The following is a 13326-nucleotide window of genomic DNA, read 5'->3' as shown; positions in this document are numbered from 1 at the left end:
TTGCATCCTGGCTCCTAGCCTCTGCTGCCGGTCGGCTCCTTATCTATAAAAACTCCAGACAAGTGCTCAAACTATTACAGCCACCTATGTATGTATCCCCTATCAGAGACATCATCCTTCCTAAGTACTCTGTGTTCCAGGACAGTCTCAGGACACAAAGACCGTCATTATATACCAAATCCAGCAGTTTGGTGTCCCCAAACTCCCTTAAAGATGGGAAACTTTTGGGGCGCCTGGGTGGCTTGGTCGGTTAAGCGTCCGACTTCGGCTCAGGTCATGATCTCACGGCCTGTGAGTTCGAGCCCCACGTCAGGCTCTGTGCTGACCGCTCAGAGCCTGCAGCCTGTTTCAGATTCTGTGTCTCCCTCTCTCTCTGCCCCTCCCCTGTTCATGCTCTGTCTCTCTCTGTCTCAAAAATAAATAAACGTTAAAAAAAAAAAATTTAAAAAAAAAAGATGGGAAACTTTGGCATAAATAAACTTGAAAGTAAAGAATTAAAAACCAACTGCTCATGTCTTATTTTTACCCCTAAAATAGCGCTGTGGTCGCCAAAACTTAAAAATTCTCCAACTCTAGGGGCACATCTGGGTGGCTCAGTTGGCTAGGCATCCGACTTCAGCTCGAGTCATGATCCCACAGTTCATAGGTTCGAGGCCCGCATCAAGCTCTGTACTGACAGCTCAGAGCCTGGAGCCTGCTTCAGATTCTGTGTCTCCTCCTCTCTCTGCCCCTTCCCCACTCACACTCTCTCTCAAAAATACATAAACTTTAAAATTAAAAAAAAAAAAAAAAAAGAATTCTCCGAGTCTACACCAGCACCTTTAATGGCTGTTTCACAACTAGCCTGCTACCAAAGCAGGGAGAAATGTGGGATAGAGACCTACTTTCTAATGCCATGATTTCAGATGTGAATAAAGGTTTCTCAATTTAAAGCTCTACACCAAGGCTAGGGGCTACCCAACTGATTACCCCTAGGGGCCATCCATCAGCTGCAGGACAAATGCAAGGTCAAAGCCTCACCCTCCTAAGGGGAATAATAAGTTCATATCATCCTTCACAGAACAAAAAGAAAAAAAAAAAAAGTCAATCTAGATCAAATCTTTGGTAGCTTACCTCCCCCCTCAGAAACTATATTTTCCAGTAGATTATATGAAATCAAGATTTTTATATTCCTGTAGAAGAGAAATAAAACCTTGGAATTCTCCTAGAAAATGCAAATTGGTCACGTAAAAATTCAAATATAGAGCTTCTATGAGAATTAAGAAATTACACATGACAAAATTCTTTATAAACTTGATATATAGAAAATAAGACCATTGTTTGGGGGGTTTATTTGTTTACAGAAAAGCAACTTTATTTTTTAAAAAGTATTGATAGGGGCATCTGGGTGGCTCAGTTAGGTATCCAATTCTTGATCTCAGGGTCATGAGTTCAAGCCTTGCATTGGATTCCATGCTGGGCACGATGCCTACTTAAAAAAATAAAAACCAGGGGTGCCTGGGTGGCTCAGTCAGTTGAACATCTGACTTCAGCTCAGGTCATGATTCCACAGCTTGTGAGTTCGAGCCCCGCATCAGGCTCTGTGCTGCTGGCTCGGAGCCTGCTTCCGATCCTGTGCCTCCCTCACTCTCTGCCCCTCCCCTGCTCATGCTCTGTCTCTCTCCCTCAAAAATAAATAAACATTAAAAAAAATTTTTTTAATAAAATAAAACAATAAATAAAAACCAGGGGCGCCTGGGTGGGTCATTCGGTTAAGCAACTGACTCTTAATTTCAGCTTGGATCATGATTCTCATGGTTGGTAGAACTGAACCTCATGTCAGGCTCTGCTCAGACAGCGCGGAGCCTGCTTGGGATTTGCTTTCTCCCTCTCTCTCAGCTCCTCCTCCACTTGCACACACACACTGTCTCCCTCAAAGGAAGTATTTTAAAAAATTAAAATAAAAAAATAAAAAATATTTAGGGGCTCCTGGGTGACTCAGTCGGTTAAGCATCCAACTTCCGCTCACATCATGATCTTGTGTTTGTGGGTTCGAGCTCAGCATCAGACTCTGTGCTGACAGCTCAGAGCCTGGAGCCTGCTTCAAATTCTGTGCCGCCCTCTTTCTCTGCCCCTCCCCCACTTGTACTCTGTCTCCCTCTCTCTCTCAAAAATAAACATTAAAAAAATTTTTTTAATATGGTATTTATAAATGAAATTAGGTTTGACCCAAAAAACTGGACTCTGAGTTGTTACTTTGTATTTCTCTATTAAGTTTCCTACTACATTTACACATATACAGTTGGCCCTTGAACAACACAGGTTTGAACTGCATTGGTCCACTTATACGTGGATTTTTTTTCTTCAATAAATACAGTCAGTACTGTAAATATATATTTTTCTCTTCCTTAGGATTTTCCTAGCAAATTTTTTTTCTAGCTTACCTTATTTTAAGAATACAGCATATAATACTATGTATAAATAGACTGTTTATGTTATTGATAAGGCTTCCAGTCCAACAGGTTATTAGTAGTTAAGTTTTGGGGAGTGGAAAGTTACATGTTGATTTTCAACTATGTGGGGGTCGGGAATCCCTAATCCCTGCATTGTTTCATGGTCAACTATACATGCAAAGAAGGACCCAAGTAAATAAGTGCTGTTGTTTGAGAATTCTGCCACAAACTTTATGATGGAAGTCTTGGAAGTCTTACTGGCCAAAAAACAAAGAAGATCCAGGCGGGGTCTTGATTTCACTTTCTGTGTCCAGAGCTTTCACTAATTATGCCCTTCACAGGAAACAGGCTGTTCAGGATGAACCAGCTTGGTCCATTATGTGTAGGCACCTAACACATGATAAATGCTAAGTATTTGTTCTCTTCCTTCTCTCTTTCATCCTTTATAGTTCCCTAAAACATATGGAAAAGGTACAAAGAGGATGGAAGGCAGAGCCTTCTAAACAGGAAGACCTTCATTAATTAAGGAAGTGTTGAAATGAAACATCTCAGAAACTACATAAACTGTACTTAGAAATCTATTCTTAAAGCTGCTCGCTGACTCCCAAAATCTCTTTAAGCAAAGGAAAGAGGCTTTTCATTTAATTTCACAAAGAAAAAGGATAAAATGGCAGTACTTGATATAGGCGAAAAGGTAAAGGACTTCTAAAGAATAGACCACCATACAACAGACAAATGACTCAGCTTTCTCAGTTTTATTATGAGGGAAAGGGTAAAGATGGCACAAAAAGACTTCAGTATGCAAAGGCGATGGCAGAGTATTTGGAAATGGGAAGTCATGGAAAGAAGCTTCTAGAACATCACTCCTGAGAGCAGTCCCACCTTCTCTTCAAGGAAAGAACAAGAAGCTTTACAAGGGTTTTGTTTGTTCTTCAAGGCACCACACAGTGTTCTAAGGAAAGCAAAGCTCTACTGAATATTTAGCAGAAGCCATGTGTCAAGTGAGACTTCTGCAAAAAGGTCCTTGTATTTAACCCTGACAACACCCCTGTAAGGTAGCTTAGTGAATAAATTTGTCCAAATTCAAGTAAACTAGGAGGTGATCAAGCTGGGATTTGAATCTGTGACTTCTAATTCCAAAGTCTGTGCTTTTTATAGACTTTGAGACATGTACAGACAACCAAGAAAAAATGGTGAAGGAACCAATCAAACCAGAGGGAACAGCATTCCTGACTTTACCAAAAACCAACCTGGTTTCTATTCTGTTTTTATATCATGTCCCAATATTTTACAGAATTTTCTTAAGTGCCCTGGTAAAGAGAAATACAATACCTTTAGATTGAACTATTTCTGCCTGTTTTGTTGCTTGGGAAACATTTTTGGAGTCCGTTAACAACACGATACCATATATCCATAGCTCAGCAAGACAGTCACTGCACTAAATTCCTAAATAATAGTCCACAACCACAGAAAATGGGCAATGCAGCACAGAATAATCAAAAGCAGCTTCATATTTTCCGGATAAAACAAAGCATCGTTTGTATGGAGGCATTTTTAGAAGGTACCACTGAAAACCAGACTGCAGCCTGGAATGGCTTAAAATACCACATTTAACAATCACATCAGTGGCTTTTAAACTTTAGAGGCAAACAGCTTCCTTTTACTACAAATTCAAAGTGAAGGATTAGATGCAAAGCTAACAGATTAATTCAGTACACATTCAAGTTTAGAGACTATCCAATGCCTTAATTAACACCATTACAAGTGCACTTAGCCGACCAGCTGGGTTTTAACGATGAAAAGGTGAAGGTCAAATGTGTTTTTTTTTTTTAATAAATTGCTTCAAACTAAGCCTCCCTGCTGAAAAAAAAGAACACAAATAATTAAACTGAAAGGAAAAGGCTAATAAACAATTATTTGGGCATATTAAGCAACCCTTCTTTACTCAGTCTATATTTTAATTGAGGCAGTGCTTCAATTAGAAGTTCACCAAACTTTGTTCTTCTTCCTCAACTTGGAGCTTCTTCCCCACCAAAACAGAACAATTGCAAAAGTTGGGTAGGGCAAAAGACTACGATTTCAAGCTTAGCACAGAGCAGAAGGGAGGGATACAGAGAGAGGGACGAACCCTCTCTAGGAGGGCAACAGGTCTTGCCTATTGCTTCCAGAAGGATGCCATTGTCTCCAGGATTAAAAGAAAAAACCCAAACTGCTAGCAACTGTAAGCTGCAATTATATCAAAGATGTTAGCAAAAAATTAGGTTTCATTTCTGGGAGCCCAATAGGAAAAAAAAAAAAAGTCCAAAAAACTAGCCAACTCATTGATTCACTCTGGAAGTGGCAGCTATTCCAATGAGCTATCCTACAGATTTGAGCTTGGTTTCTGAAGTGGAGGGGACCTGCCAATGTCTAGGACAGAAGAATCCTCTTCAATGCATGTCTCAGTGAGAGGTGAAGTCCACCCTGTAAAAGTTAAGAAGTCAAAATACACACCTGTCCCACTTCTGCAGCTAGAACCCAGCATGGGAACCAGGCTCAGTCATTTAGATACACTTGCCCCACACTTTCAGTTATTCTTTGGCTATTCTTAACCATGTTTTCTCCCAGATGAATTTTTAAATCAATTGGCTATGTTGTGTTAAAAAAAAAAAAATGACAGGATTTTTTTGAGCAGTGAAAATACTCTGTAGGATACTATAATAGGTACAGGTCATTACACATTTGTCCAAACCCATAGAATGTACCACATCAAGAGTGAACCCTAATGTAAACTATGGGATTTGGGTGATTGTGATGTGTCAGTGTAGGTTCATCTATCATAACAAATGTACTACTCTGGTGGGGGTGTTGATCACGGGGGAGGCTGTGAGTAAGTGGGGGCAGAGGATATATGGGAAACCTCTGTACCTTCTGCTCAATTTTGCTATGAACCTAAAACTGCTCTAAAAGAACCATGTCTTTAGGGCACCTGGTTAAAGTATCTGACTTCGGCTCTGGTCATGATCTCACAGTTTGTGAGTTCAAACCCTGCATCAGGCTCTCTGCTGTCAGCACAGAGCCGGCTTCAGAAACTGTCCTGCTCTCTCTCAGCCCCTTCCCAACTTGCATGCATATGCTCTCTCTCTCAAAAACAAAATAAACAATGTCTTTAAAAATAAAATAGGATTTCATTAGTGATTAAATGAAATGTATAGGTAATTCTATGAGAGTTAATCGGTTTAAAATAATGCCTTTGTCCACTTGGAAAACACAGTATTTCTTTCCATTTATTCAAGTCTTCCTGTAAGTGCTTCAGCAAAGTTTTATTTCATTTTATTTTTTTTTTCAATGTAAGGCTTGTACATTTTTTCTTAGGTTGATCTATGAAAGTTTTTGTTTCTATTATAAAATGGGACTTTTCCCTATTGGTTTTCTAAACAGTGCTGTTCTATAGAAAAAATATTAATTCCCTACATTGCTCTTTTATCGACTCTAAACTCTTACTTGGTCCATACTTATATCAGAATACTCTCAATATACTCACAGCAATTATTTCATCTTTAAATTAAGTAGGTTTAATAATAGTAACATGAAAGTTTTTTGATAGCAAATGTCACTTAAAAAGACGTGGTCGCTCCTCTCTGGAGAGCTTCAAAATAAATACATTTGCTTTAGATCAAGGCCTTAACATAAGAGCAGGGAAGGGAAAAAAAAAAAATAGATGCACTCATCTAGCTCTCCCCACGTTGTGGTTTAATATTGATTTTTGCTCCCTCGGGCCTAACTCAAGGTCAAGAGAAATACAGTACTCATTTGCACTGATGGAATGGTGGGGACAAAGCAAATGTACTTTCCCAAAAAACATTTTCAGGTTTTTAATACTGCATTCTCTAACACAGTTCAACAGCCTCCAGAAAACACGTTTTGCTTAGCTATAAGCATTCCCTACATTATAAAAAGCATAATTAAAAAAAAGAATTTCACCATTTTCAGAGTTCACCCAATGGCTTTTAACAGTTTAATACTCAACATACGTTATTTCAAATACCATTATATACATACAAATTTCAATACCTAAAATTTTACCAATAATTTAAAGTACACATATGTGACATTTTCTTATAGGGATAGGAACTGAGGATGTAATGACTTTTCAATATATATTTCTGAAAAAATGTCTGCTTTCTTTTGAAGAATACTAAATTTAACTCAGTGATTATGTTTTCCAAATTCTCAAAGCTGATTCGATTAAAAAAAAAAAGTATAGTTCAAGATTGTAAAAACAACCTACAAGACATGTATAAAAAGCGAAGCTCAGTACTTTAGACATAAATATTTCCTAAATTTCTGTAATTGTGAGTTCAAGTACATAAAAATGAATTTTCCTTTGTCTTTGCAACAAAGATTGGTTTTAATTGGAAACAGGAGAGCAAAATTTTTCCATTTGTAGGAGATATTATTACCCAAGTCTCAGAGCAGTCTCCATAGATTAACCAGCTTTAATTTACAGAGAAACTTAGCTATGATCTACTTATATAATGAGAGTTGGCACTGAACTTAACATACGAATGGTCAAATTCCGAGTATTTTCCTCAATCATCTTGTGACATAACTTCATCAAGATTTAAAATTCCATCTGCTTTGTTCCCCAACTACCACAACCAGATTCTAGTTAAGAGAAAAAAGGCACATACCATACAGATGTTTTATGAGAAATGTTCCCATTGCTTTTTCAAGTTGGTTTGCATTAGTGAAAAGCCATAGTGTGGGAATTATTATGAAGAAATGATTCAGAAAAAAACAGTAGTTGCTCTTAACAACCAGAGGGGGAAATGAACCCAAAATCACATGCTCTAAAACTGGAAAAGTTACAAATGCAAACTATGTTCACGGTCTGGCCCTTCTGAAAGGCAGGGTGCCCCACATCATTACTGTACTGTTATTTTACTGGCACTGGTCAAAGAGCATCGTGGGTCTGCTGTGAAAGAGTCCATTACAAAGTAGGGAGTTTTGGCTTGGAGATCCAGGCCAGTGGTTGGGCAGCTCCAGCTAGATAGACGGCTTAGGACCCAATTTAATGCTGAAAATTCCAAAGGCATGTAAAGAAGCAACTAACAAAGTCCCTAGCATGAGTGTCAGACAAGCCAAAACTGGGGAGGGAAATTTTTTTAAACAGCTTTCAGAGAAATCAAAAGAAGGATATTTTGGCCTTGCCCCAGCAGAGGGTGAATATCCTCCTGGATAGAAATCATGTGTACTGAAAAATCTCTATAGTAACCATTCTAATTAATTATTCAAAAGGTAGGGATTGGTTTTTTAAGATTAAAAGTAGAATATGGTCTCTTGTTTCTATCGTTAAAAACTGGTTTCTTTTTTTTGTATCTGCTATACAGGTATTAATGAGAAGCTTCTAATAGAATCTTAACAGTAACTTTACAATAAAGGGTATCTTTTTTTAAATATTTATTTGAGAGAGCGAGCATGAGCAGGGGAGGAACAGAAAGAGAGAGAGAGAGAGAGAGAGAGAGAGAGAGAAAGAGAGAATCCAAAGCAGGCTCTGCACTGACAGCAAGAGAGCTGGATGCGGGGCTCGAACTCACAACTGTGAGATCACGACCTGAGCCAAAGTCAGATACTCAACCAACTGAGCCACCCAGGCACTCCTAAAGACTCTACTTTTCAAGTAAGTTTGACATTTTGCAGACTTTTTGGTTTAAGGGTTAATTAATAGAAAATGTGTCTAAATTCCATATAACTAAAAAGTTTAAGCCCACCTATTCTCTTAAGTACAGAAACAACACATATTAACATGATCCTTAACATTACATAACATACATTATGAATCATACATACATATTACATAGTAACATTATGTAATAAAAGCTATTACAACATCTTTTCTAAAATTTTTTTTTAATGTTTTTTTATTTATTTTTGAGACAGAGAGAGACAGAGCATGAATGGGGGAGGGGCAGAGAGAGAGGGAGACACAGAATCAGAAGCAGCCTCCAGGCTCTGAGCCATCAGCCCAGAGCCTGACGCGGGGCTCGAACTCACGGACCGCGAGATCGTGACCTGAGCCGAAGTCGGACGCTTAACCGACTGAGCCACCCAGGCGCCCCGCAACATCTTTTCAATTGAAAAGTTAACTATAATTCAGTGATGTTTTGGTAATAAGTGTACTTACTTATACTTTAATAGAAATTACAGGACGCCTGGTGGCTCAGTCAGTGAAGCGTCCAACTCTTGATCTCGGCTCAGGTCATCATCTCACCATTCATGCGTGAGACCAAGCCCCGTGCTGGGCTCTGCACTGTGAGCATGGAGTATCCCTGCTTAGGATTCTCTCTCCCTCTTTCTCTCTCTCTCTCTCGCTCGCTCTGCCCCTTCCTGGCATGTGTGCGCACACAGATGCTCTCTCTCTAAATAAATAAACATTAAAAAAATAGAAATTAAAACTGCAATGTTATTCAGTATACAATAACTCAGAAAACCAGCTCCAGATCATCGTGAGTTTGCAGAGTAAAATAGCACATCTTGGGGAAATCAATCAATGCTAACAGATTTTTTTATTGTACAATAATGGTAAAAAATATGTAATTTTCCTAGCAAGAGAAACAGACCACTAGTGGCCACCAAAATAACCTTAGAGGAGTTTATCACATGGAATGCAGTGAAGAGTCACAATGACTACATATGCACCAGAACTCTATCAACAGGAATGAAATCCAAGGCAAATTAAGTAGCTCTCATCATAATGAAAACTAGCAGTCTGGCACTGAGTGAGGCTACACCTGTTAGGCGGAAAATTTGATACTCAAAAGAGGAGGACCAGTCAGCCAGCAGTTGGTCAAACATATAAAATGAAATCGTGTGTGGGAAAAGGGAAAGGGCTTTCTAGAAATCAAATTCCTGGACACACCTGCTATCCCTCCATGTCTTAACTCTGACTGCCTCTGGATCTGAATGTTCTGTTAAAATTATGAACCTTCCAAGCATTCTGCGGAAAGGATTTGGTTCATAACCCAAACTCAGTTTTCAAAGTCACTTCCCATAAAAGAGCTCAGAAATGTATTTAATTTCTCATGGCTTCCAGGATTATGTGCATTCTCACCCAGAGCACTCCTTGGGACCCATTCCCAATGCAAAGGCATCCGTCCAGCCTAGAGTGAGCAGGTGTTGATGTCCCATACCCACCTGCTTGTTCAGCTCATTCCTGTACGTACCTGTCTCCTTCCTGCTCCCCTTTCCTCCCTCTCGGCTCTTTTTCAGCACAGCCTTTAACATTTTCAACACTCTTTTGCTTCTAAAGAGAAAAGGAGGGGAGGGAAGAGGAATTAAGGGTTATGAGTTGGAATATAACTTGCATACTGACACAAAAGATAACCTGTGCCCTAACACATTGCTTAGGAGAATATAAAGGTACCTTGAGTTTTACATTATTTTTCTCTGAAGAGACTAAGATGGGAAACTAAATGCTAAAGACACAAGGAGTATTTTATAACATGTAATGAAGTGATCAGAAGTTCACTGTCTTGTTATAAAAGTTTAAAAAAAAAAACTCACACCAGGGCATTCTCAGCATTCCACATCTAATTAAGGTTACGAGGCTAAATCTGGGCATGTTACTGTAAGATGTTTGGCACAGGAATTCAGGTCTCCTAACCCCAGTTCATCAAAAGAAAACATTAGAACAGAGAATCAACAAGATAATGGTTAAGAAGAAAGCTACTTGTTTAAAGGCACGTTTTGCAGATGCTACTGATTATATAACCAGTTTTGTAAGGAAAACGTTTTGTAAGTTTATCAGATTAAAACATAACCTTATAAACATTTATAAAATAAATACAATGGAAACACATTTTAAAGCTGATGTTAGGGGACCCAATCAAACAGCATACATTACAGTGGGTTTTTACTACATATAGTTAGGACTTGGGGTAGGGGGTGGGAGGGTTGGGGGTGGGGAAGAAAGTAGAACCGTCTGTGGTGCTACAGCTGAATCCTTTAAACGATAAGCTGCATTTTTAAACAGGGTTGTACTGAGCATGTAAAAACACCACAATGGCCCAGGCCTAAGATGAAACCTAAAACCATCCCTATAGCAAAAGACATACAAAGGGCCATTATTTCATCGCTGAGTCTCCAGTAGCTCTCTTCCCTCCAGGAACTCAGAGGAGATGGCTGGACAACTCCCAGTGGTCATGAATCCGAGTAGGTTGTGTTACCCATCACACCGTTGTTAACGCACTAAGGACAGGAAGGTGGAAGGCAAGCAGGTTGGTCTTGGAAAAAAGGAGAGAGAGAGAGAGAGAGAGAGAGAGAGAGAGAGGAGAGAGGAGAGAAGGGAAGGGAAGGGAAGGGAAAGAGGGAGAAACTGCTGGGGAGAAGAGGGCTCCACCTGCCTAGTGAGCTTGAATGCTTGAAATGGCCTCAATGTAACTAACACCCCGCACAACTGCTCAATCCCAGAGTGAAACAGAGCCTTTGTGGGGACCACGGAGAGCCAAGAGTCTCAAAGTGCTGCCATTCACAGAGTCACACAACATAAGCACACAGCGTGACCTTCTATCATTTGGTCCAGGCCTGTATTTATTTTTCCAAGTCCTTTGTTTCCCTGATGAAGAAACAGAGACCCTGGAAGGCTGACTGCCCAGGGTCACACAGCTAATTAACAGCAGGGCCAGAATCCAAATCTGCAGGCCCCCAACAAGGGTCTTCTCCTTCCAACACTGCCTCTCCTCTCAGAAAGTGAAAGGGCAAGAGCAATCAAACCAACAAACAAAAATCAACAACAAACCAACCCACCCTAGAGATACCAGGAAGACAGTATTTTAAGCAGAATTTGGAGAAAGCTAAAGTTTAATGGAGTTAAATCACTTTACAAAACAAGTCTCCACACACAAAAGGCTTACAGCCTAATTTTTTTTAAAAAGTCTGCTTCAGTGAGGGGCACCCGGGTGGCTCAGTCAGTTGAGTGTCCGACTCTTGGTTTTGGCTCAGGTCATGATCTCACAGTTTGTAGGTTCATGCCCTGCATCAAGCTCTGTGCTGACAGCATGGAGCCTGCTATGGATTCTCTCTCTGCCCCTCGGCCCCACTCAGGCACACCCATGTTCTTTCTCTCTCAAAATAAATTTAAAAACTTAAAAAAATTAAAATGCTACTTCAGCAAAGATTTGGGTTTCACCTGAAAGGCAAGCACTGAACCTGGGAAGACCACCAAATTGTGGCAACACCAATTTCTATGATCATGCTTAAAAGAAACACTGAAATATGTTGTGTAAAAAATGGTGGACAAAATTCAATAATAGATGCCTGCTAAGCTTAGATTTTTTTCTTTTCCAAATCAATCAACCTTCAAGGTTTGTCATTTAACAAAAACAACATACTTCAAAAATAAAAGAAAATTATTGATGGAGTTGTGCCAACAGAGCTTGGCTATGGTCCTTTAGTGAGCTCTCCCAGAGCCCTGTACTTCCCTGGACCACAGACTGGCTCAGGCCCCACCATGGCAGTGAGGCTGCCCCTGATTAATCACCCTGGTCATCTCCAACCCACAGCATATCTGCTTTGCCATGGGAAAGACATGTCCCACAGGGCGAAGACTAGGAGACACAGGCTTGGGCATCTCATCCCAGACTCCCTGGATGCCTACTTTGGGGAGCTCAGCTATTTTCAGGATAGTCACATCTTCCACATCAGTGGTCTTGAGTTAAGTGAAAGAGGCTATCAGATAGCCACTGTAATTTTTCTTTCCAGTTCCTGCTTTCCTCCATAAATAGCAAGTCAAGGGGAAAAGCTTAAATTTTTTTTCCAAGACTTATTTGAACTATGACCTGGAGAAACTTTAACTGAGTGTACCTGAGTACAAAAGTAACTTCAGCTTCTATTTCTTTAAATTATATACTTTCGAGGAAGAGAGAAAAGACTAGCCCCTAGATCAGGCTCTGAAATTCTCTAATGGGGGAAAGTTGCTATAATTTTCATTTAAAAGAAAATAAAATGTGAATAAATAATGTTAACCCTAGACAACCAACGACCTGAAGTGACCTAGATTTCCTTATTTTCCTACTATCATTCAACATCTAAGTTTCCCAAATACCATAGGTTCTTCCTTTTAAAATGCCCAGAAGTTAAATAAACTACCAAGCTTACTTTCACTTTTTGGATTTCTCCTTTAACACAAAGTCTTTGGGGATAGGCACAACATCTCCATGTTATGTGTTAGCATTCTACACAGTAATTACAATGATATGCAAATTATAACAAAGATCACCCTAAGTAAAACAGGGAGGATTTAAATGCAAGACCAAATCTGTTCTGGTTTGCAGTCACAATGGCAGCATCGTAACCATGACCACCTTGTCTGAAATCACAGAGTAACATAGCGTTAAAATTCTCCTCTTCTGGAGTGCCATACTGCCTGTTTACACAATTCCAAGTGGAATCTGTGAGCTGAGGGCAGGGACTATGTTAATTCTTTAATACAAACAGAAGCCAGAACACAGGCTTCGTACCCACTCTGTTCTCCGTATTTGTTGACAGATTTAACTAGGCTGCAATGAACACAGATGAGCGACTTCCTCCAAATCAAGCAATTAGTGTAAGTTTGTAAGTTACAAGGAACATTCCTATAGATTTTCATTCACAAGAAACACAGAAACAGAAAACGCAGTTAAATTCATGTGGCATCAGGCAATGAGACAGTAGGGAAGGAATGCTACATTTCCTAATACCCCTTCAAGTCAACACGTGAATTAACCTTAAAATCTCCTGGTAACAAAATCTTATTATCCAGTTATCCTGAGTTTGTATGCACTCCACTAGAAGGAGCATCTCCCATCAAACCATACATCTGACCTCAAAGCAACGCTGTTTCTGAAGGTGGCTCCCTTTTGCCAAAATTAAGCAA

The 13326-nt window shown here is 39.6% G+C and overlaps 1 protein-coding gene across 13 annotated transcripts in view; it reads right to left on the bottom strand.

The window, feature by feature from the left end:
- The window catches only part of TANC1 (tetratricopeptide repeat, ankyrin repeat and coiled-coil containing 1), a 238009-nt gene that overhangs the window by 151291 nt on the left and 73392 nt on the right, over positions 1-13326 (bottom strand). For all 13 annotated transcript variants that reach the window (XM_027055689.2, XM_053215116.1, XM_027055692.2 and 10 more), the window contains one exon: positions 9638-9717. In XM_027055689.2, coding sequence (XP_026911490.1) covers positions 9638-9698 — 61 coding nt within the window. In that variant the 5' untranslated portion in view covers positions 9699-9717. The remainder of the gene's footprint in view (positions 1-9637; positions 9718-13326) is intronic.

The sequence above is a fragment of the Acinonyx jubatus genome, chromosome C1 (assembly GCF_027475565.1).
Source record: "Acinonyx jubatus isolate Ajub_Pintada_27869175 chromosome C1, VMU_Ajub_asm_v1.0, whole genome shotgun sequence".
Taxonomy (NCBI): domain Eukaryota; kingdom Metazoa; phylum Chordata; class Mammalia; order Carnivora; family Felidae; genus Acinonyx; species Acinonyx jubatus.
Note: the sequence above shows the minus strand (reverse complement) of the source record. Positions and strands in the feature narration are given on the sequence as shown.